This window comes from Nomascus leucogenys, chromosome 24, assembly GCF_006542625.1.
Source record: "Nomascus leucogenys isolate Asia chromosome 24, Asia_NLE_v1, whole genome shotgun sequence".
In the NCBI taxonomy this organism is placed as follows: Eukaryota; Metazoa; Chordata; class Mammalia; order Primates; family Hylobatidae; genus Nomascus; species Nomascus leucogenys.
Genome location: NC_044404.1, coordinates 11043725 through 11066727, shown reverse-complemented (window position 1 = coordinate 11066727; position 23003 = coordinate 11043725). Strand labels below are relative to the sequence as shown.

At 42.4% G+C, this 23003-nt stretch overlaps 1 protein-coding gene across 12 annotated transcripts in view; it reads right to left on the bottom strand.

The window, feature by feature from the left end:
• KIF1B (kinesin family member 1B) overlaps positions 1-22631 on the bottom strand; it is a 153604-nt gene extending 130973 nt beyond the window's left edge. For 10 of the 12 annotated variants that reach the window (XM_030805038.1, XM_030805035.1, XM_030805036.1 and 7 more), the window contains exon 1: positions 22433-22630. In XM_030805038.1, the coding sequence (XP_030660898.1) occupies positions 22433-22538 (106 nt within the window). In that variant the 5' untranslated portion in view covers positions 22539-22630. Of the gene's footprint in view, positions 1-22432 lie in introns of all 12 variants that reach the window. The other 2 variants (XM_030805033.1, XM_030805043.1) reach the window with 1 other exon arrangement.
• Positions 22632-23003: the final 372 nt, after the last annotated feature.

The window sequence follows — 23003 nt, the reverse complement described above, 5'->3', positions numbered from 1 at the left end:
TGCACATCTCCGCCTCCCTAACTGCTGGGATTACAGGCGTGAGCCACCGCACCTGGCCCACATTACTATTTCAAGGCACCTGTTAAGCCTTGAAATATTGGAACACATCAGAAATGGAGCTGGGCGCGGTGGCTCACACCTGTAATCCCAGCACTTTGGGAGGCCAAGGCAGGTGGATCACTTGATGTCAGGAATTCGAGACTAGCCTGGCAAACATGGTGAAACCCCATCTCTACCAAAAATACAAAAATTAGCCAGAAATAGTGGTGTGTGCCTATAATCCCAGCTATTGGGGAGGCTGAGACAGGAGAATCACTTGAACTCAGGAGGCAGAGGTTGCAGTGAGCTGGTATCAATGCACTGCACTCCAGCCTGGGTGACAGAGTAAGACTTCATCTCAAGAAAAAAAAAGAGAAATGAAAATTAAAAAATTATTGAATGAATCCAACCACTATTTGAAAGAAGCTTTTTTCTTTTTCTTTTTTTTTTTTTTTTGAGACAGAGTCTCCTTCTGTCGCCCTGGCTGAAGGGCAGTGGCACGATCTCGGCTCACTGCAAGCTCTGCCTCCCGGGTTCACGCCATTCTCCTGCCTCAGCCTCCTGAGTGGCTGGGACTACAGGCGCCCGCCACCACGCCCGGCTAATTTTTTTGTATTTTTAGTAGAGACGGGGTTTCACCATGTTAGCCAGGATGGTCTTGATCTCCTGACCTTGTGATCTGCCCGCCTCGGCCTCCCAAAGTGCTGGGATTACAGGCGTTAGCCACCGCGCCTGGCCATGAAAGCTCTTTTTAAAGATCTTACTATGTACTTCAGAAAAGCATTTGGTAATGAAGCATTCATTACAAATATAGTGTTATTTCTGAAATCTAAGGTTGACGAGTATGTAAATGATTAGTGTGTGTGTATTTATGTAATGTAGTATATAGTGGAATCACAGACTAAGTCATTTTGGAGTGTAATTAACTGCATGTTACTGAATACTGACCTCAGGTCTGTATTCAAAACAGACCCTGGTATAAAGTAGATGCTCAGTAAATATTCTGTGATAATGTTTATCCATCCTAGGTAAGTTAGCAGCCAAAATTTGGAAATGAACCACATTACAGCAAAATTACTTTTTTAACTGAAATGCATGAAGTCTCATCACCCACATTAAAAGTGATTTATCGGGTCATTAATCCAGTCACACTATATTTCAGGGACGGACTATGAATGCTTTAAAGCTTAATCTTTCTCCCTCACTCATACACACAAAGCTTTAGCTCCTCATATTTCAAATGAAACAGAATCTTTATGGCATGTGGTCATGAAATCTCCTCAAAGACTGGACATCTCAACCAATCTACTCCTTTGAGGCAAGGCCACATCCCAGGCTATCAGTGAGATCAGGATTAAAAAATAAATCTGTCTCGCACAGCTGTTGCTCAGTACACAAATAGCAACAGTTGCTACGGTGCTTAGTTCTCTCTCTTGCTGGATTCCACTGGGTATAGCCACGCATTTATATTCCAACCTCAAATGCTGACAGAGTATTAATAAAGCTCACACTGTACATAATCATGTGACAAGGAGACATGGTTCTAGAAAGAACATCACTCCACATGCAAATGGTAATCCAAGCAAAGAAGTGTACTTCTAACCAAAGAGGTATTAAATGCAAGATTTAAGAAACAGTCAACATTCACAGAACACTTACGCTGAGCCATAAGTACTTCCCATCTACTAACCTTTTTTTTTCTGAGACAGGATCTCTCTCTGAAGCCCAGACTGGAGTACAGTGGTACAACCACAATTCACTACAGACTCAACCTCCTGGGCTCCAGTGATCCTCCCACCTCAGCCTCTGGAGTAGATGGGACCACAGGTTCATGCCACTACATCTGGCTAATTATTTTTATTTTTTGTAGAGATGGGCGTCTCACTATGTTGCCCAGGCTGGTCTCGAACTCCTGGGCTCAAGCCATCCTCATGCCTCAGCTTCCCAAAGTGCTGGGATTACAGGTGTGAGCCACCACACCAGACCTACTAACCTATTTGATGCTCCCAAGCACTCACTGAGGCAGATGTTTCATTACCCCATTTTACAGATAGATAAACCATCACAGAGAGGTTAAATAAGTTATTCATGGCTCCAGAGCTAGCTAGTGGCAGATTCGGGATGCAGTTTTGGAGTCTGGCTCCAGAGTTCACACTCTTAGCCAAGACACCATCATTTAAATGCTCATTCCCTATATGCGCATTGTCAAAGCTAAAGGCAGGAAGGCATTTTCATGGAAATACATGTACACACCTACATGTACGTGGCCACCCCACTAAAATCACACTGTAGGCATTGTTTAAAATTCTCTTTATTGGCCGGGCACAGTGGCTCACATCTGTAATCCCAGCACTTTGGGAGGCTGAGGTGGGCAGATCACCTGAGGTCAGGAGTTGCAGACCAGCCTGTCCAACATGGTGAAACCCCATCTCTGCTAAAAATATAAAAAATCAGTGCAGCGTGGTGGGACACACCTGTAATCCCAGCTACTCGGGAGGCTAAAACAGGAGAATCACCTGAACCCGAGAGGTGGAGGTTGCAGTGAGCCAAGATCACGCCACTCTACTCCAGCCTGGGCAAAAAGAGCAAAACTCCATCTCAAAACAAAACAAAAAAAACTGTCTTTATGGCCTGGCTCGGTGACTCACACTTATAATCCCAGAACTTTGGGAAGCTCAGGCAGGAGGATCGCTGGAGTACAGGAATTTGAGACCAGCCTGGGCAACATGGTGAAATCTCATCTCCACAAAAAATACAAAAGTTAGCTAGGCATGGTGGTGTGTGCCTGTACTCCCAGCTACTCAGGGGGCTTAGGCAGGAAGATCACCTGAGCCCAGGGAGGTCCAGGCTGCAGTTAGCCAAGATTGTGCCACTGCACTCCATCCTGGATGACAGACTAAGACCCTGTCTCAAGTAACAACAACCACAACAACAACAAAAAACCCCACAAAAACAAAAAACCTCTCATTTAAAAGTGGGAACTGATGGCTGGGCATGGTCACTCACGCCTGTAATCCCAGCACTGTGGGAGGCCGAGGGGGGTTGATCATTTGAGGTCAGGAGTTTGAGACCAGCCTGGCCAACATGGTGAAACCCTGTCTCTACAAAAAATACAAAAGTTAGAGAGGCATGGTGGCATGCACCTGTAATCCCAGCTACTTGGGAGGCTGAGGCAGGAGAACTGCTTCAACCTGGGAGGCGGAGGTTGCAGTGAGCCGAGATTGCACCACTGCACTCCAGCCTGGGCAACAGAGCAAGATTCCATCTCAAAAATAAATAAATAAATAAATAAATAAAAAAGTGGGAACTAGGAGGACTGTAGTTCCTAAAAGATCTAAAAGATGAATGACGACACAAACTCTACCAAGAAAACGGAAATGAGTGTCATATTGTGTGAGTCAGATTCTAGGCTTCAGTAGCTCAGCGATAAGAACAATGATGAGACAAGGCCTGCCCTCTGAGGTAGTCCTCACCGCTCAAGAACATGGTTATGATAAACACTCCTAGCCTCTAGAAAATTTGCTGTCAAAAAACTTTTAGGCCTCTACACTATAAGACAGGGCCAAAAAATAAATGATAAAGCTTTTTTTTTTTTGAGACGGAGTTTTGCTCTTGTTGCAGGATCTCGGCTCACTGCAACCTCCGCCTCCCGGGTTCAAGTAATTCTCCTGCCTCGGCCTGCCACATATCTAGGATTACAGGCATGCACCACCACACCCGGCTAATTTTGTATGTTTAGTAGAGACAGGGTTTCACCATGTTGGTCAGGCTGTTCTCAAACTCCTGACCTCAGGTGATCCACCCACCTCGGCCACCCAAAGTGCTAGGATTACAGGGGTGAGCCACCGCACCCAGCCAATAAAGCTTTTAAGCCATTATTTCACTCAGTCTTTTAGCTACCAATTCTACCAAAAATGACTGAAAGACTACTCAGATTTTATCCCTTTGTTCTCTTCTCCTTAGTAAAAAAAGAAAAAAGAAAGAAAGAAACTACACCAATGAGTTAACTTCCTCAATTCACACGAAATCCTTTTCCTCTTCCTCAATATTCCTTTTTCTCAGACTTTTAAAGCTTCTGAAACTAACAGATTTTCCTAACTTATATCTTCAAAACCAAGCTGCTTTTATTTTATTTTATTTTTTTTTTTTTTGAGACAGTCTAGCTCAGCTGCCCAGGCTGGAATGCAGTAGCACAATCTTGGCTCACTGCAACCGCTGTCTCCTAGGTTCAAGTGATTCTCCCGTCTCAGTCTCCCGAGTAGCTAGGATTACAGACACCTGCCATCATGCCTGGCTAATTTTTGTATTTTACTAGAGACAGGGTTTCACCATGTTGGCCAGGCTAGCCTTGAACTCCCTACCTCAGGTGATCCACCCGCCTCGGCATCCCAAAGTGCTAGGATTACAGGTGTGAGCCACTGCACCTGCCCCCAAGCTGCTTTTAAAATAACTGCTTCTATCAACAACAAATCCATTTTTTTTTCCCCAGACAGTGTCACGGTCTGTCACCCAGGCTGGAGTACAGTGGCTCAATCATGGCTTACTGCAGCCTGCAACTCCTGGGCTCAAGTGAACCTCTCACCTCAGCCTCCCAAGTAATTGGGCCTATAGGCGTGCACTACCATAGCAAGCCAGATTTTAAATTTTTTTGTAGGGATGGGGCTTTGCCATGTTGCCTAGGCTGGACTGAAACTCTTGGCTCAAGCAATCCTCTTTCCTTGCCCTCCCAAAGTCATGAGCTACCATGCCTAATATTCTAAACATATGAAAGAACAATTTAAAAATACTGTATTTACAAAAATTAGCTGGGCGTGGTGGCGGGCGCCTGTAACCCCAGCTACTTGGGAGGCTGAGGCAGGAGAACTGCTTGAAACCAGAAGGCAGAGGTTGCAGTGACCCGAGATTGCACCACTGCATCCCAGCCTGGGCAACAGAGCAAGGCTCTGTTTCAAAAAAAAAAAAAAGTTAAGAAATACTGTATTTAGGTGTTTTTTGTGACCTTGAGTATGACTACACTTCTGTGTCCTCTCTAAAATTGAGGTAATACCTAGTTTACAGAATTAAATGAGTGAAACACTTACACATATGTTAATTTTTCTTAAATAGGTATTTTACCTTGTTTTAAACTCTCAATATTCAGTAGGTATGATAATATTCCATTTGATCTTCAAACCAAGGTAAGAAAAACACACTAGGCCCAGGTTCAGTGGCTCATGCCTGTAATCTCAACATTTTAGGAGGCCAAGGTGGGAGGATCATCTGAGCCCATGAGTTCGAGACCAGCCTGGGCAACATAGTGAGACCCCATCTCTACAAAAAATAAAAAGCAACAACAAAAAAAGAAAAGTTCACTAACTGATAAACTAAAGCACAATGTAAGAATTCTGTTTCTCTTTTAGAGACAGGGTCTTGCTCTGTCACCCTAGGCTGGAGTACACTGGTGAGATTACAGCTCCCACATCCTCAGCCTCCTGGGCTCAAGTGATCCTCCCACCTTAGCCTCCTGAGTAACTGGGACCACAGGCACGTGCCACCATGCACGGCTAATTTGTTTACTTTTTTGTAGAGACAGGGTCTCCCTAGGTTGCTCCAGCTGGTCTCGAACTCCTGGGCTGAAGCAATTCTCCTGTTCTAGCCTCCCAAAGTACTAGGATTACAAGTGTGGGCCACCGTACCCAGCCAAGAGCCTATTTCTTGGCAACAAAGTACGACATTCAAGTCCTTACTTAAATGTGTCAACAAATCTCTGGTGCTCCCCTGACATCATATATCCTGAAAGTGCTTGGACCAAGTCTTATGGATCCTCTATACTGCCCTATACCAAGGACTCAGATGAATGCCCTCCATGTGTCATGTACAACTCTGATTAAATTCCGTACCATTTTCAAGAGCATAAAAAGAAAAACAGTGTATAGCTGTGCAATATATACATAAAATGCCAGTAGATTTTACTAACATTCACAGAAAAAAATAGAGAGAGGATGGTATTACTGAAAGACTGGGCATAATTAACACAGTAGTTCTTGTATCAAGGTCAACTGAGCTAAAATAGTGTGTTGGACTTCTAGTTTGTTTCACAGAAAGCATGAACATAAAAATGGAATTACAGTAATTAACGAACACATTCAACATATAAACCATATTTTCACCCACAAGCTGTTACGAATTTAGTACCCACCCCCAGGGTCACATGGAATCAGTATGTAGGCTTTGTCTAGGACAAGTCGCCACTTTTCCCGCAAAGAATGGACTCCAGGAATATTTTTGAGGACTAGAGTCAGAAAGTAACTCTTTTATAAGTATTATAGACTTCATATTGTTTTACTTCCTATAATCCACCTATTCAAGCTGCTTTTCAAGCCCTCTTTTACAGCTTCTGTGCCTGAGGCCTTTTCTTCAATCTGGGTTGCTCTGGACACACAGCATACTCCAGACGTGGACCCTACAAGCAACATTCCACAGATGGTGTAGGAGCCATCTTTGGCTTTTTTCTTTCATCCTCCACATCTGACGTATCCTATCAGTTCTACTTTCCAAATACGGCTTCTCCCCACCACCATCGTGACCACTCTGGTTCAACTACCACCTCTCTCACTTGGATGACTGTAATAACTCCAGTTATTACCAGATGACAGAACACATCAACCACTGCAGCATGTTTGGGAACTTTGCTCTCCATCTGTATAACATAAAGACTCCCATGAGAACTACATCTTTCATCATCAGAAATCCATGAGTCCCAGTATCTGGTATTGCAGGGGCAGTGAGAGAGATGGGTCCATTCATACATCAAAAGATTATGTCAGCTGAGCACAGTGGCTCACACTTGTAATCTCAGCGCTTTGGGAGGCTGAGGTAGGAGGATCACTTGAGCCCAGGAGTTTGAGACCAGCCTGGGCAACATAGTGAGATCTTATCTCTACTAAAAATACAAAAAATTAGCCAAGTATGGTAGCATGCACCTGTAGTCCCAGTTATTCAGGAAGCTGAGGCAGAAAGATCACTTGCACCTAAGAAGTTGAAGCTACAGTAAGCCGTTACTGCACCACCACACTCCATCCAGGCTGGGCAACATAAAGAGACCCTGTCTCAACAACAACAACAACAACAAAATTGACCCAATATTCAATGATCAAAAGGTAAAGTGACCTTAAAAAAATATTTCTAGAAGACATTTTCAAAGATTTTACTGATGAAGTAGAACGCTGTAGATCAGGGGTCCCCACCCCTGGGCCACAGACCGGTACTGTCCATGGCCTAATAGGAACCAGGCCACACAGGAGGAGGTGAGCAGCAGGCGAGCAGCTGTCAGATCAGTGGCGGCATCAGATTCTCATACCAACACAAATCCTATTGTGAACTGCACATGTGAGGGATCTAGGTTGCCCGCTCCTTATGAGAATCTAACTAATGTCTGATGACCTGAGATGGAACGGTTTCATCCCAAAACCATATGCCCCCACCCCCATCCATGGAAAAATTATCTTCCACAAAACCAGTCCCTGGTGCCAAAAAGGTTGGGGACCACTGCTGTAGAGGTTTTAATGTGATCCCACTCTAAGTATCTAACATTACCCTAGGTCCATCTATAAGCATGTAATAAACTCTGTAAGCCTTAATTTTTAATTTTCTTATCTGTAATATGGGCATATTAATAATAGTGCCTAACTATACAGAACTGTCATTAATTCTCACATTTTGGCTCAAGGCCTAGCATAAAGTAAATGTTCAAAATATTCTTTCATTTAACAAATACTTGCATGTCTACCACGACCTATAGATACCTAGTGAAAACAAGTCCCTGCCCACATGGAGCTTACATTCTAATGACGGCATCAGACAATTAACTAATACAAATAGCATAATGTTGGAAAGAAAAATAAAGCCGGGTTAGGAGATAAAAGATCACAGTGAAAGTGGTAGAGGTGGCTATTTTAGATAAAAGCAAACAAGCTGCAACCTCTGAGGAGATATTTGAGCAGGAACTGAATGAAGTTTAAGGAACAGCAAGACCAGCAGTGTAGCCAGGTGGGCAAACAATGATCAAATGTGAAATCAGATAGCCAGCCAGAGGCCAAATTCTGTGAGGTTGTGTGGCCAAAGTGAGGATTTTTAGTTTTATTCTAAAAGTGATTAGGACTGGGTGCAGTGGTTCACACCTGTAATCCTAGCACTTTGGGAGGCCTAGGTGGACATATTGCTTGAGCTCAGGAGTTCGATACCAGCCTGGCCAACATGGCAAAACCCTGTCTCTACTAAAAATACAAAAATTAGCTGGGTGTGGTAGCACACACCTGTAGTCCCAGCTATTCGGGAGGCTGAGACACGAGAATAGTCTGAACCTGGGAGGCAGAGGCTGCAAGTGAGCCAAGATCGTGCCACTGCACTCCAGCCTGGGCGACAGTGCAAGAGTCTGTCTCCAAAAAAAATTAAAATTACAATTAATTAAAATAAAATAAATGTGACAGGAAACCAGTGAAGAATTTTAAGCAGAGGGGTGAAATGATCTGAATGCAAAGGGGTGACATAATCTGATTTATATTTCTTTTTCTCTGAGACGGAGTCTCACCCTGTTGCCCAGCAGGCTAGAGTGCAGTGGCACGATCTCAGCACACTGCAAACTTCATCTCCCAGGTTCAAGCGATCCTCCTGCCTCAGCCTCCTGAGTAGCTGGGACTACAAGCATGCACCACCATGCCCAGCTAATTTTTGTATTTTTAGTAGAGACGGGGTTTCACCATGTTGGCCAGGCTGGTCTCCAACTCTTGACCTCGTGATCTGCCCACCTCGGCCTCCCAAAGTGCTGGGATTACAGGCGTGAGCCACCACACCCAGCCCTGATGTATATTTCTAAAATATGACTGGCTACTGCATGGGAACAAGAGCAAAAGCAGAGAGACAGGAGGCTATTGCAGTACTTATCTTGACTAGAGTAGAAATGGCAAAAAGTAACTGATTCAGGATATATTGTGAAGGCAAAGATGGCAAGACTTACTGATTGATATATGTGGACTATGAGAAAAATGGAGAAGGTAAGAATGACTCCAATATTTTTGGTCTGGGCAACTAAAAGAATTGATAAAAATAAAGGAGGAGCCACTTTGGGTGGTCAGGAAGGGAAAAAACAATAGTTATGTTTAGGACATGTTGAGTTTGAGATGCTTCTGTGGCCTTCAAGTAGAGTTCAGTTAGCAGCTGGGTAGACAAGTCTATACTTCTAGAGAGAGGTCCAGCCTATAGAAGTGAATCTCGGAGTTATCATCATCTCAACGACATTTAAGCCCCCAGAACTAGAAGAAATCATCTAGGGGGTCTCTCTTCTCTGGAGAGAGAGATCTGAGGACAAAAGCCTGGTGGACTTTTAACCCAAGGAGGTAAAGAATAACCAACCTGGGAGGAAGGAAGGCAATTAGGAGAGTATGGGGTACTAAGAGCCAAGAAAATGAACTGTTTGAAGTAGTCAGTCACGCTATGTTCCCTACCTTTATTACAATGATTATCATCATAACCACTTACAGGACTCTCTAAAAGAATGAGTTCAGGCTATCTCCTGATTTCCCCAATAACTTGCCCTGCTCACTCTCACCTCAGGGCCTTGCCTCTTGGTTACCATCCAAATCCCATCTGGTTTCAAGGCTGTTTTCCTAAATTTTCCTTCATAAATCGGAAAGGCAGCTTTAACATCTAAGACCTGAACATATTTTTTTCCAAGTCCAAAGGAAAGATGATCCTTCCTTTATCCTCTCCATACAACTTTTGTACCTTTTCCCTTTTGTCTTCAGGTTTTTTATTCCTAATGGTGTAGCCAACACTAACCTGAGGAGAGCTGGAGAAGGGCAGGACACTATAATTTCCATAAAGGCTGACTTGAAGACTTTTATCCAAGATAAACGTAAATGCCATCAAAATGACTATCACAAAATGTTTCAAAGGTCTTAGTTTACTGATGAACCACAACTGACCATCTTCTCTTTCTTGAAGAAGCTTCAAGTTAAGACTTAAGACAGTCTATTAAATTCCCTAATTTTACTCCCTTTTCTCCCTGCCTTATTCACAACTTTGCTACTTTAGCATAAAGATGCAGAAATAACACTTTAATTACTGAGCCCTAGAAAATAAGGCAGTCAAAACAAGATTAGTATTTAAAGGCCTTTTAATTCTCCAGAATAAATTTATCTAATATCTCAGTCTCTAGTAATTATACTGTTGTTGGCAAACTACTAAAGATTTCGCCTGCAACTATAATTAATGTTATCTGTGTGGCAACACTGTAACTTTATATTAACTTTAGTAACCAAGCATGTTTAGGGCTTGTTAAAAATTCCAATGACATCTTCAGCACAATCTTCCGCTCTAAAAGCCTCCTAGAGCAACAATTAAGAAAAATGGCGGCCGGGTGCGGTGCCTCATGCCTGTAATCTCAGTACTTTGGGAGGCCAAGGCGGGCAGATCACGAAGTCAGGAGATCGAGACCATCCTGGCTAACACAGTGAAACCCCGTCTCTACTAAAAATACAAAAAATTAGCCGGGCGTGGTGGCGGGCGCCTGTAGTCCCAGCTACTCAGGAGGCCAAGGCAGGAGAATAGCATGAACCCAGGAGGCGGAGCTTGCAGTGAGCGGAGATCACGCCACTGCACTCCAGCCTGGGTGACAGAGCAAGTCTCCGTCTCAAAAAAAAAAAAAAAGAAAAGAAAAAAGAAAAAAAAGAAAAATGGCACACAATAAAAATATTTTATACACTGCTTATATTTTAAAACCATAAAACCAAACCCATAGGCAACTGCTCCCCTCCTCACAATAAACATAGTAAAACACATTGCCATAAAGAAGATTTGAGCAAAAGATCTATAATCATAAAGTTCCTTAATCATTTACAACAAATTTAGTTTCCTATTACTTTACAAAACAGGGATAAATGTACTATATATATTCACTGTATACTCGATCCCAGAATATTAATAAATATACAATAGGAAAATAGGAAAAAAATTATAACTCTTCTATAAAACATGCTACTTAGCATACACATTGAATAAACTCTCAATTAACAATTCTGCTCTTCCTAAGCAAATTTTGAATGATTCTAAAGAGATATGATTTGGAAGGCCTGGATCTCACTCAACCTAACATGCCCAAAGACATGTAAACTGATAATCATCTGCCCCTTCCCCCCAGCTTTTTCCTCACAATTTCCCTCCATCAAGAAAATAAATCAAAATAAATTTTAATCTAACAGTTAAATTCAAATTAAGCATAGACATTCAGCATTACTGCACAGAATAGTAAAACTTACTTAATAAATATTGAGAGGTGATATGCTCTCCAATAGTAAGGGTTCTGGAGACAGCCCAACTTCATTTTCTACTTCCCTCAATTAATAGATATGTGAGCCCAGGCAAGACAGCCAATAATACCTCTTTGTCTCAATTCTTTCATCTGTGAAATGGGGAAAGAGTACCTGCCATATAATTATTGCAAGGATTCAGTAAGTTAAAATCTTCCTAATTGTGCCTGGCACAACTTAAGTGTTTGTTGTTGTTAATTACTAATTATGGTATTTTTTTTTTCCCCACTAAAAGGCAATTGTTTTTTGAGACGGAGTCTTGCTCCACCCAGGCTGGAGTGCAGTGGCACGAACTTGGCTCACTGCAACCTCTGCCTCCCAGGTTTAAGTGTTCTTCCCACCTCAGCCTCCCGAGTAGCTAGGATCACAGGCATGTGCCACCAGGCCCAGCTCATTTTTTTGTATTTTTAGTAGAGATGGGGTTTCACTATGCTGGCCAGTCTGGTCTCAAACTCCTGAGCTCAAGTGATTTACCCGCCTCGGCCTCCCAAAGTGCAGGGATTACAGGCGTGAGCCACTGCACCTGGCCTAAAAGGTAATTGTAAAATCTCCCATTTTGCCTCCTCAAGTTTATTCACAGCTAAAGGAACTCTTCAGTAACAGACCAGAACAATGTGGTGCAGAAAGAGTAAGTGTAGTTAAATCATTTCCTCATTGTGTTGCTTCTGATATTTCTGGCCCCACAGTTTTCTGGTAAGCCAAAACCAAAAGGGCTTCTCAGACATGACCTACCTTTCCCTGCCATCCCTCTCAATTACAAGTCATGCACCGCATAACGACTTGTCCATCAGCGGGCTGCATACATGAAGGTCCGCATATATGAGTGGTCCCATAAGATTATATTAATAGGCCGGGCGCAGTGGCTCATGCCTGTAATCCCAGCTCTTTGGGAGGCTGAGGCAGGCAGATCACGAGGTCAGGAGTTTGAGACCAGCCTGGCCAACATGGTGAAACCCTGTCACTACTAAAAATACAAAAATTAGCTGGGCATGGTGGTGGGCACCTGTAATCCCAGCTACTCGGGAGGCTTAGGCAAGAGAATCGTTTGAACCCAGGAGGCAGAGGTTGCAGTGAGCCAAGACTGCACCATTGCACTCCAGCCTGGGTGACAGGGTAAGACTCCGTCTAAAAAAAGATTATATTAATAATATCGTATTGTTACTATCATATTTGTATCCTTTCTATGGTTAGATATGTTTAGATCCACAAATACCCACCACCGTCTTACAATTTCCTACAGTATTCAGTACAGTAACATGCCATTCAGGTTTATAGCCTAGGAGCAATAGGCTATACCACAGAGCCTAGGCATAGAGTAGGCTATGCCCTGTAGGTTTGTGTAAGTACACTCTATGCTGTTCACACAACAAAATCACCTACCGACACATTTCTCAACGCATGACTGTATTTAGATGCCCTTTCTCGGTGCTTTCCTAATAGTCATCACATTGCTTTGATTATTTATCTCTATCTAAGGCAATACTAAAATCTCTCTGAAAGCTTTGACACCTAGGCTTGCTGAATAACAAAAACCTAATTTCCTATAGGTGCTCTCAAAAACCTAACTTCATATTTCTTATTCTTATCACCTGTATGTAGGTACAAGGCATTCATCCCTAAACAACGCAACTAAGAACAGCTTTCACCTATACAATGCACATTCCTTGATAAACAGGTACTACCGAAAACTGAACTATGAATGCCTGCTTTGTCTAACACAGAGACAGAAGTAGCATCCCTTTCATGGTCTCGTGAACTGCATTCCAGACTTTGCTAGCTGCCATTACACCACTTCGCACTTCACTAGGCAACTACCAAAAGCAATCACCACCACAATATTGGCTAGACTTTAAAAAATGAATTCCAAAACACCTCTTGAGAGTTGCAAAGAAGGCATTAAAAAAAAAAATTGGGCATGGTTGCTTTCTCCTATGAGAAACCAACAAATGCACATATAAAGGCAGCACAAAGTTTACTTTGGATTTTAATTATGACAATCTCAAAGACTACAACAACAACATGCAAAGCACAAAGAAAGAAGACGTTTCCACCAAGATGATTTTTTCCAGTATTTCTCTTAGCCATTTTGATGTGAAAAATATTTATTTAGGTAAAGAAGCTTATTAAATTATATCATGTAATAAAAAGAAATTCCGAATACACAATAGCAAAAACTGCCTCCAACTTAGTGATAGGTTCAATTATTTCTGCTTTTAAACTTATATTCCCACTGAAAATTTAGACACTAAAACTAACCACAGGCTTGGCATGGTAGCTCATGCGTGTAATCCTAGCACTTTGGGAGGCAGAGGCAGGAGGATCCCTTCAGCCCAGGAGTTCAAGACCAGCCTGGGCAATATAGTGAGACTCCATCTCTACAAAAAAATTAAAAATTAGCTGGGTGTGGTGCCTGTAGTCCCAGCTACTAGGGGAGTGAGGTAGGCGGATCACTTGGCACCAGGAGGCTGAGGCTGCAGTGGGCCATGACTGCGCCACTGCATTCAGTCTGCGCAACAGAGCAAGACCTCGTCTCACACACACAAAAAACTAACCACAAAAACAACTTACATGATTTTTCAAATAGTATGCTATATAGTATACATTATTTCATTTGATCCTCACAACCTGAGACAGCAGACTGGGAAGGCATCAGCAATATTTCCACTCAATAAATGAAGAACCTAAGGCTCAAGTGTCTGGTAACAGAGGATGAATAAAAATGAAGTATGGTTCATAAATAGAATAGAATATTAAGTAGCTACTGAAATCATGTTCTTGAGGAATATTTAAGAAATGAGGGTCAGGTGTGGTGCTTCACACTTGTAATACCAGCATTTTAGGAGGCCAAGGTAGGAGGATTACTTGGGGCCAGGAATTCAAGACCAGCCTGGGCAACAAAATGAGAACCCTGTCTCTACCAAAAAAAAAGAACTACCCATAAATTCTTAAATCCATTCAATACATTTTTATATTGATTTTTCATGTTATTGAAAGTAATGGGTATATCACAAGAAGAAAACAATATTTAAGGTAATTTCCATTACATCTTCTAGCCATCCAACTCTATGTAATCCCCTTTCTGCACTCTGAGTGCTATTTGCGATGGCACTTCTAGATCACTATGGAATTAAAAATGGTTCAGGCCGGGATGGTGGCTCATGGCTTTAATCCCAGCACTTTGGGAGGACAAGACAGGCGGATTACTTGAGGTCAGGAGTTTGAGACCAGACTGGCCAACACGGTGACACCCCGCCTCTACTAAACATACAAAATTAGCCAGGTATGGTGGCACCCACCTGTAGTCCCAGCTACTTGGGAGGCTGAGGCAGGAGAATCACTTGAACCCAGGAGGCAGAGGTTGCAGTGAGCTGAGATCGCACCACTACACTCCAGCCTGGGTGACAAAGTGAGAGTCCGCCTCATAAATAAATAAATAAATAAATAAGGTTCGGCAGGGTGTGGTGGCTCACGCCTATAATCCCAGCACTTTGGGAGGCTGAGGTGGGCGGATCACGAGGTCAGGAGTTCAAGACCAGCCTGACCAATATGGGGAAACCCCATCTCTGCCAAAAATACAAAAATTAGCGGCTGGGCGTGGTGGCTCATGCCTGTAATCCCAACACTTTGGGAGGCCGAGGCGGGCCGATCACGAGGTCAGGAGACCAAGACCATCCTGGCTAACACGGTGAAACCCCATCTCTACTAAAAATACAAAAAATTTAGCCGGGCATGGTGGCGGGCGCCTGTAGTCCCAGCTACTCGGGAGGCTGAGGCAGGAGAATGGCATGAACCCGGGAGGCAGAGCTTGCAGTGAGCCAAGATTGTGCCACTGCACTCCAGCCTGGGTGACAGAGCAAGACTCCATCTCAAAAAAATAATAATAAAATAAAATTAAAAATAAAAATGAAAACGGTTCAATATCTAGGAACACATTTGTGTTCCAACATTGGTCCTGAATATTAAAGCATATAATTACACTTTAAAAAAAAAAAACAAAACTAGTTGTAATATACCCATATTACAAAATTTCAAAAGTTGTATAGAAAAATAGTAACATTAAAAATATTAGAAAATAATTTGCTCAGCAGCAATAGAATAAAAAAATTAGAAGATAGAAAAAGCAAACTAAAAAACAGTACATATAATCCAATTACATAAAAATCTTCATATGTGTAAAGTGCAAGGAAAAGATCAGAGGAATACAGATCCAGAAGTTAATGGTAGTTCTCTCTGCATGGTGACATTGGAAATAATTTTGCTTGTGTCCGTATTCATCAAAACTGAAAGAACGGGCAGATCACTTGAGCCCACGAGTTGGGACCAGCATGGGCAACATGGTTTTTTGTAGAAACTCTCTCTACAAAAAATATGAAAATTAGCCAGGTGTGGTGGCACACGACTGTGGTCCCAGCTACTGGAGAGGCTGGGGTGGGAGCACTACTTCAGCCAGGGAGGGCAAGGCTACAGTGAGCCAAGATCGCACCACTGCACTCCAGCATGGGTGACAGAGTGAGACCCTGTCTCAAAACAAACAAAAACAAAAAAACTGAAAGAAAAAAGCACCAAAAAAAATCCATCAAAAGCAGCAGTACGCTGTGGTTAAGGAGGTAAGAATACAGATGACTTTTCTTTCTCGTTTCTTTATTATTCACAATGTTCATAATTTGTATGCATTTACATTTATTTTCATGTGGTTATAGTAATTTATACTAGAAAAAGTATACAAATTTAAATGCATTACTTTCTTTTGGTGTTTTGTTTTTTGTTGTTGTTGTTGTTGTTGTTGTTTTTGGATGGGGTCTCACTGTCTCACCCAGGCTGGAGTGCAGCGACACAAGCTTGCCTCACTGCAACCTCCACCTCCCGGGCTCAAGAAATCTTCCCACCTCAGGTTCCCAAGTAGCTGCAACCACAGGCACGCACTACCATGCTCAGCTAATTTTTTGTATTTTTGGTAGAGACAGGGTTTTGCCATGTTGCCCAGGCTGGTTTCGAACTCCTGAGCTTAAGCAATCTGCGCATCTCAGGCTCCCAAAGTGCTGAGATTACAGGCATGAGTCACCACACCTGGCCTAAATGCATTACTTTCTGTATTTTTTTTTTTTTTTTTTTTTTTTGAGATGAAGTTTTGCTCTTGTCGCCCAGGATGGAGTGCAATGGCTCCATCTCAGTTCACTGCAACCTCCGTCTCCCGGGTTCAAGTGATTCTCCTGCCTCAGCCTCCCTAGTAGCTGGGATTACAGGTGCCCACCACCACACCTGGCTAATTTTTGTACTTTTAGTACAGATGAGATTTCACCATGTTGCCCAGGCTGGTCTCGAAATCCTGACCTGAGGTGATCCACTCGACTTGGCCTCCCAAAGTGCTAGGATTATAGGCGTAAGCCTATATGCATTACTTTCTAAACTCTTCCTTTCCAAATCTCCATTTTGCCTTTCCTCCATCCCAAATTTTCTTTCTTTCTTTTTTTCCTGAAACAGTGTCTCACTCCATTGCCCAGGCTAGAGCACAGTGGCGTGATCACGGCTCACTGCAGCCTTGACCTCCAGGGCTCAAGTGATCCTCCCACCTCAGCCTCTCTAGTAGCTAGGACTACAGGTGCGCACCACCACACCCAGCTAGCTTTTTTGTATTTTTTGTAGAGACAGGGTTTCGCCACGTTGCCCAGGCTGGTCTCAAACTCCTGGACTCAAGCAATCCGCCTGCCTCAGCCTCCCAAAGTACTGGGATTACAGGCATTGAGTCACTGCACCCAGCCCCAAATTTTCAATAGTGGACATGAAATCATTATTTGTATCAGTTACGCTGTGCGGCATTTGGTTTAGAAATGTATGTGTGAATGAAAAAGCCTATAAGACATATAATGTGAGTAATAAACAGGAAAAGCAAGTCAGGGCTACTTCTATCCCAACCAAGATTGGGCACTGGGGAAAAAAAAGGTCCTGGCAAAGGAAGGTTGTTAAATATATAAACGAAATTCACCAAAGGGCAAGAGACAATTTGTGGGTAAAAATAAAGTAAAATATCACAGTTCAGTCACTTGATGGAGTGTACCTCATATTATAAGTGAAAACCAATTTTATCTACCTCCTATTTTTGAGTGCATTTATACAGGTTTAATGTCTCCAGATTTACACAAATAACCTAACCATAAATGTAAGCGGTTAGATCATTCACTTTGGCTCATTTCCCTTTTTACCAAGTAATTAGACAATAAGAAATGCTTCTAAAGTGGGAGAACCTTGGAATATAATGGGATATTATTGAACAGAGCCATTTGCATGTGCTTGGGACTCCAAAATGTCAAGGCAGTAACATTTATTTGTGCCATGGAAAATATTTCCTCCAAGACCAGAAAGTGCTTAAATAAAATAGCTACTTCTCAGTTTTCAGATTTAGCACATTCCCTAAAGTACTCTTCATACTCTTCTACTTTTTCATAAGAGAGTTTATGGCAGAAACATTCTAGTGCATTCCATCTGCAATCAGTTATAATCCTTGTGAGCAGCAGTCCAGGCCAGCTTGCCAGCAAAGCAGCCTTTTTAATGCAGCTAACGCATGTGTACAGCATATTCATTTCCAACAAGTCTATGTTCAAAATGCATGCCCACTTCCAATCTAAGCCCAGTGGTGTTTAAAAAAAAAAAACAAGCCAATAATACTTTCTAAACATATCATCTTTCACACAAATGTTAAAAATCTCTCACTTAAAAATTATTTGGCATACATATTAGTCAAATTACTAAGAAATTGCCATAGAAGGCTGAAAACAGAAACAGAAAACAAGTAGAAAACGGAAAATGCAAATATTCTACAGAAAAAAGTTCCTCATACAATAGATATAATGGTTCTCATATGATTAATTGCCTTCCAAGAACAGATATCTTTCAAAGGAACCAAACTGACTGTAAATCTCTGAGCCAGGACAAAGTATTTAGCTAGAAAACTAACCCGCATTTTTGCAAGGCTGATTAACCTACTGAGGATTTTTGTTTCAGCAGACTAATGCTAATTTAAAAGTCACAAATTACTCCTGCCGAAATTGTACATGCAGGGAAACAATGTGTTATAATCAGCTGAGGGTAGGAGTACCATTATCTAGTCCTAACACTGCCACTAATAAGCTGTAATAAGCTACAAATTCTGAAATTTTTCCCAAATATACTATATGGGTTTTTTTTTTTTTTTTTTTTTTTTTTTGAGATGGAGTCTTGCTCTGCCACTGAGGCTGGAGTGCAGTGGCATGATCTCAGCTCACTGCAACCTCCGCCTCCAGGGTTTAAGCGATTCTTCTGCCTCAGCCACCTGAGTAGCTGGGACTACAGGCACGCATCACCATGTCTGGCTAATTTTTGTATTTTTAGTAGAGATGGGGCTTCACCATATTGGCCAGGCTGATCTCAAAACTTCTGACCTTGTGACCCATCTGCCTCAGCCTCCCAAAGTGCTGGGATTAGAGGCTTGAGCCACCGTGCCCAGCCCAAATATACTGTATGTTTAGCTTAAATCTTACATCCCAAGGTCCAGCTTAAATGGAATATCATCAATAAATCCTTATATTTGCTCTCTGTCAAACTCACATTTACGCTTTTTTTTTTTTTTTTTTTTTTTAAGACAGTGTTTTGCTCTTGTTGCCCAGGCTGGAGTGCAGTGGTGTGATCTCGGCTCACTGCAACCTCCACCTCCCGGGTTCAAGTGATTCTCCTGCCTCAGCCTCCTGAGTAGCTGCGATTACAGGCACACTCCACCACGCCCAGCTAATTTTTTGTATTTTTAGTAGAGACGAGGTTTCATCATGTTGGTCAGGCTGGTCTCAAACTCCTGACCTCAGGTGATCCACCCACCTCGGCCTCCCAAAGTACAGGGATTACAGGCATGGGCCACTGCACCTGGCCTATACTTTTTAATAATCCTTTATTTTGGCTGGGTGCAGCGGCTCATGCCCATAATCCCAGCACTTTGGGAGGCCAAGGCAGGTGGACTGCTTGAGCTCAGGAGTGGGAGACCAGCCTGGGCAATATGGTGAGACCCCATCTCTACTAAAACTACAAAAACTTGCCGAGCATAGTGCTGCGTACCTGTGGTCCCAACTACTAGGGAGGCTGAGGTGGGAGGATCGCTTGAGCTCAGGAGGCGGAAGTTGCAGTGAGCCGAGATGGTGCCACTGTACTCCAGCCTGGGTAACAAGAGTGAGATCCTGTTTCAAAAAATAAAATAAAATAATAATCCTTTGTTATAGCAATTACCACTTTGATCACTTTTTATCCTGTATTGAAATTATTTTGGCCGAGCACGGTGGCTCACGCCTGTAATCCCAGCACTTTGGGAGGCTGAGGCAGGCGGATGACCTGAGGTCAGGAATTCAAGACCAGCCGGGCCAACATGGTGAAACCCCATCTCTACTAAAAATACAAAAATTAGCCAGGCGTGGTGACAGGTGCCTGTAATTCCAGCTACTCAGGAGGCTGAGGCAGAAGAATCGCTTGAACCCGAGAGGCAGAGGTTTCAGATCAGGAGTGGGAGACCAGCCACTGGTCTCCCAGAGACCACGCCACTGCACTTGAGCCTGGGTGACAGAGCAAGACTCCGTCTCAAAAAAAAAAAAAGAAATTATTTTAGTATGTCTAGTCTCTCCAACCATAAACTTTAAAAACTCTTTAAGGGAGGCTGGGTACAGTGGCTCATACCTGCAATCCCAACACTTTGGGAGGCCAAGGCGAGGATCACTCGAGCCCAGGAATTCAAGACCAGCCTACACAATATAGTGAGCCCCCGTCTCTACAGAAAATAGAAAAAAACTAGCCGGGCATAGTGGCACATGCCTGTAGCCCCGGCTACTTGGGAGGCTGAGACAGGAGGATTGATTGAGCCTGGAAGGTCAAGGCTGCGGTGAGCCACGATTGCACCACTGCACTCCAGCCTGCGTGACAGAGCGAGACCCTGTCTCAAAAAAAAAAAAGAAAAAACAAAAAAAAACGGCCAGGCGCAGCAACTCGTGCCTATAATCCCAGCACTCTGGGAGGCCAAGGCAGGTGGATCACTTGAAGTCAGGAGTTTGCAATGAGCCTGGCCAACATGGTGAAACTCCATCTCTACTAAAAACATAAAAATTGGCCAGGCATGGTGGTGGGTGCCTGTAATCCCAGCTACTCAAGACGCTGAGGCAGGAGAATCACTTGAACCCAGGAGATAGAGGTTCCAGTGAGCCGAGATCACACCACTGCACTCCAGCATGGATGACAAAGTGAGATTCTATCTCAAAAAAAAAAAAAAAAAGTTCCTTAAGGGCAGGGTCCCATGGTATAACTCTGTGATCCCTACAGCCTAACATTATAGCAAACTTGCAAATCTGATAGAAGAGATGGAAAGGATACTCAAGGCAGAGCAGAGCCACTCAGCCTATTCTCTAGAAAGGTTTTGGACAAAGCATGGTGGAAAAGCCACTAGGCATTCAGCACTGTGCTGAAAACAACCCTCTTTGGTAGCCACCTACATAAGTAAAATATGTAATATTACCTCCAGTTTATAGTTGAGGAAACCAAAACTTGGCCAGGCGTGGTGGCTCATGCCTGTAATCCCAGCACTTTGCGAGGCCGAGGCGGGTGGATCACCTGAGGTCAGCAGTTTGAGACCAGCCTGGCCAACATGGTGAAACCCTAAAAATATAAAAATTAGCCAGGTGTGGCGACAGGCACCTGAGATCATGCCACTGCACTCCAGCCTGGGTGACAGAGTGAGACTCCATCTCAAAAAAGAAAAAAAAAAAAAAAAAGCTTTATTAGATACAATTTATATACCAAAAAGTTCACCAATTAAAGTATTCAATTCAATGTTGACTTTAGCATCTCTTTTTCTTTGACAATTTTTCATAGGATATAATTCACAGAACTGTTCGCAATATTGACATAGAAGAGTGAACTACAATGGTACAGCTGTTTAGCCTTCTACTTTTAAGTTTTTTAAAATATATATATGGGGTCTCAAGAACAGACCCTTTTTTTGAAGCAGGGTCTTGCTCTATTGCCCCGTCTGGAGTGCAGTGACATGAATACAGCTCACTGCAGCCTCAACTCCTGGACTCAAGTAATCCTCCTGCCCTCGCCTCCCAAAGTGCTGGGATTACAGGCATTAGCCACCACACCCGGCCTTCAGATGTTTTTTTTCAAAAAAGATTGTTGCAAGCTGTTATCTGTCAAGTTCAGAGAAGAGTATAAGCAGTGGAGCATTCAAAGTTGTATGTGAACTACCCGAAATGTGGGCTGCAATATCTAGCTAGATTTTGATGGAACAAACATTTCCACCAGTAGATTCCTCTACACAGAACACTGGCAAATGGAGCACAAGCTAATGAGGTTAGAATGTGTACTTCAGCAGTAACTTGTGCCTGAAAGGGTGATGATTCTTCTGTATCACAAAATTACAGATTTAAAGACAATAGAGCCTATCTCTATTTTAATTGATAATTTGCCTATGGAACCATATCAAGAAGTTTGGTAGTGCAGGTATGAAAGAAACAACTTAAGTCATTTTTCACCTAAGCAATTCTATAGAGAAACAAACCATGAAGCAATTACTGATAGCTTTAGTAATAATGTATAAGTTTACTATATATTATATCCATTGTTCAACTCAAAGAATCACTGAAAAGTTCTAAGATCATCTTGGCAAAATCAAGTATTATTTAAAATCTAGAAAGAAAAACAATGAATCTTGCAGCCTTGATAGGTATATTTCACATTAGGACTTGGCAAAAAGCACTGTTTATACCTTTATTATCATTAAAATTTCAATTTAATAAGCATAAACACTTGCTAAATTAGTTCAGTTATTCAGGGTTTCTCAATTGTACAGGGTAAAATAAATAGTCCATATTTAAATATACCATAGCAAATACCACAGACGAGAATACATTCAGTGGATCATTCAGAATAGCAAAGTTCAAAGTGTTAACATACAAATGTTCATCTATTCTGAACACAGCAAGAAGACAGGGAAAGGAAGAAAGGAAAGTAAGATACACAGCTGAGAGAAAACAACATGTACTCACTGGTCGAGTTGCCTTGCATCTGAATGATGCATTTGGATTCCTTGCTGGTCTCTCGAGAATTGAAGGGCCTTACCCGGACAGCCACCTTCACTGAGGCTCCCGACATTTTAATGGCCTTGTTATATATATATATATATATGTATATATATATGCAGTGCAGAAATAAAGAATCAAATCTTCTTTTGAAGTTATAGCCAAGTTTCCTTTGAAAAGAAAAAAATTCCATATGAGGTAGTCAGAATTAAAGCAAGAACTGGCTAACTTAAGCATAAGAACTACTATCTTAGTTCTATTTCTGTTTCCATTTATAAAAACGACATTCATCCCTTTTCTCCCATGCAAATCTTTTGTTTTGTTTTGTTTTGTTTTGTTTTTTAAGAGATGGGGTCTTGTTATGTTGGTTTTGAACTCCAGGGTTCAAGTGATCCTCCTGCCTCAATCTCCCAAGTAGCTCAGACTACAGGCACACACCACTGTGCCTGGCCTCCCATATAAATCTTATATTCCCCACAGTAAATTATTAAATAGAAAATTAAAGACTAAAATTTGTTTTCCTTTTCTATTATCTCCT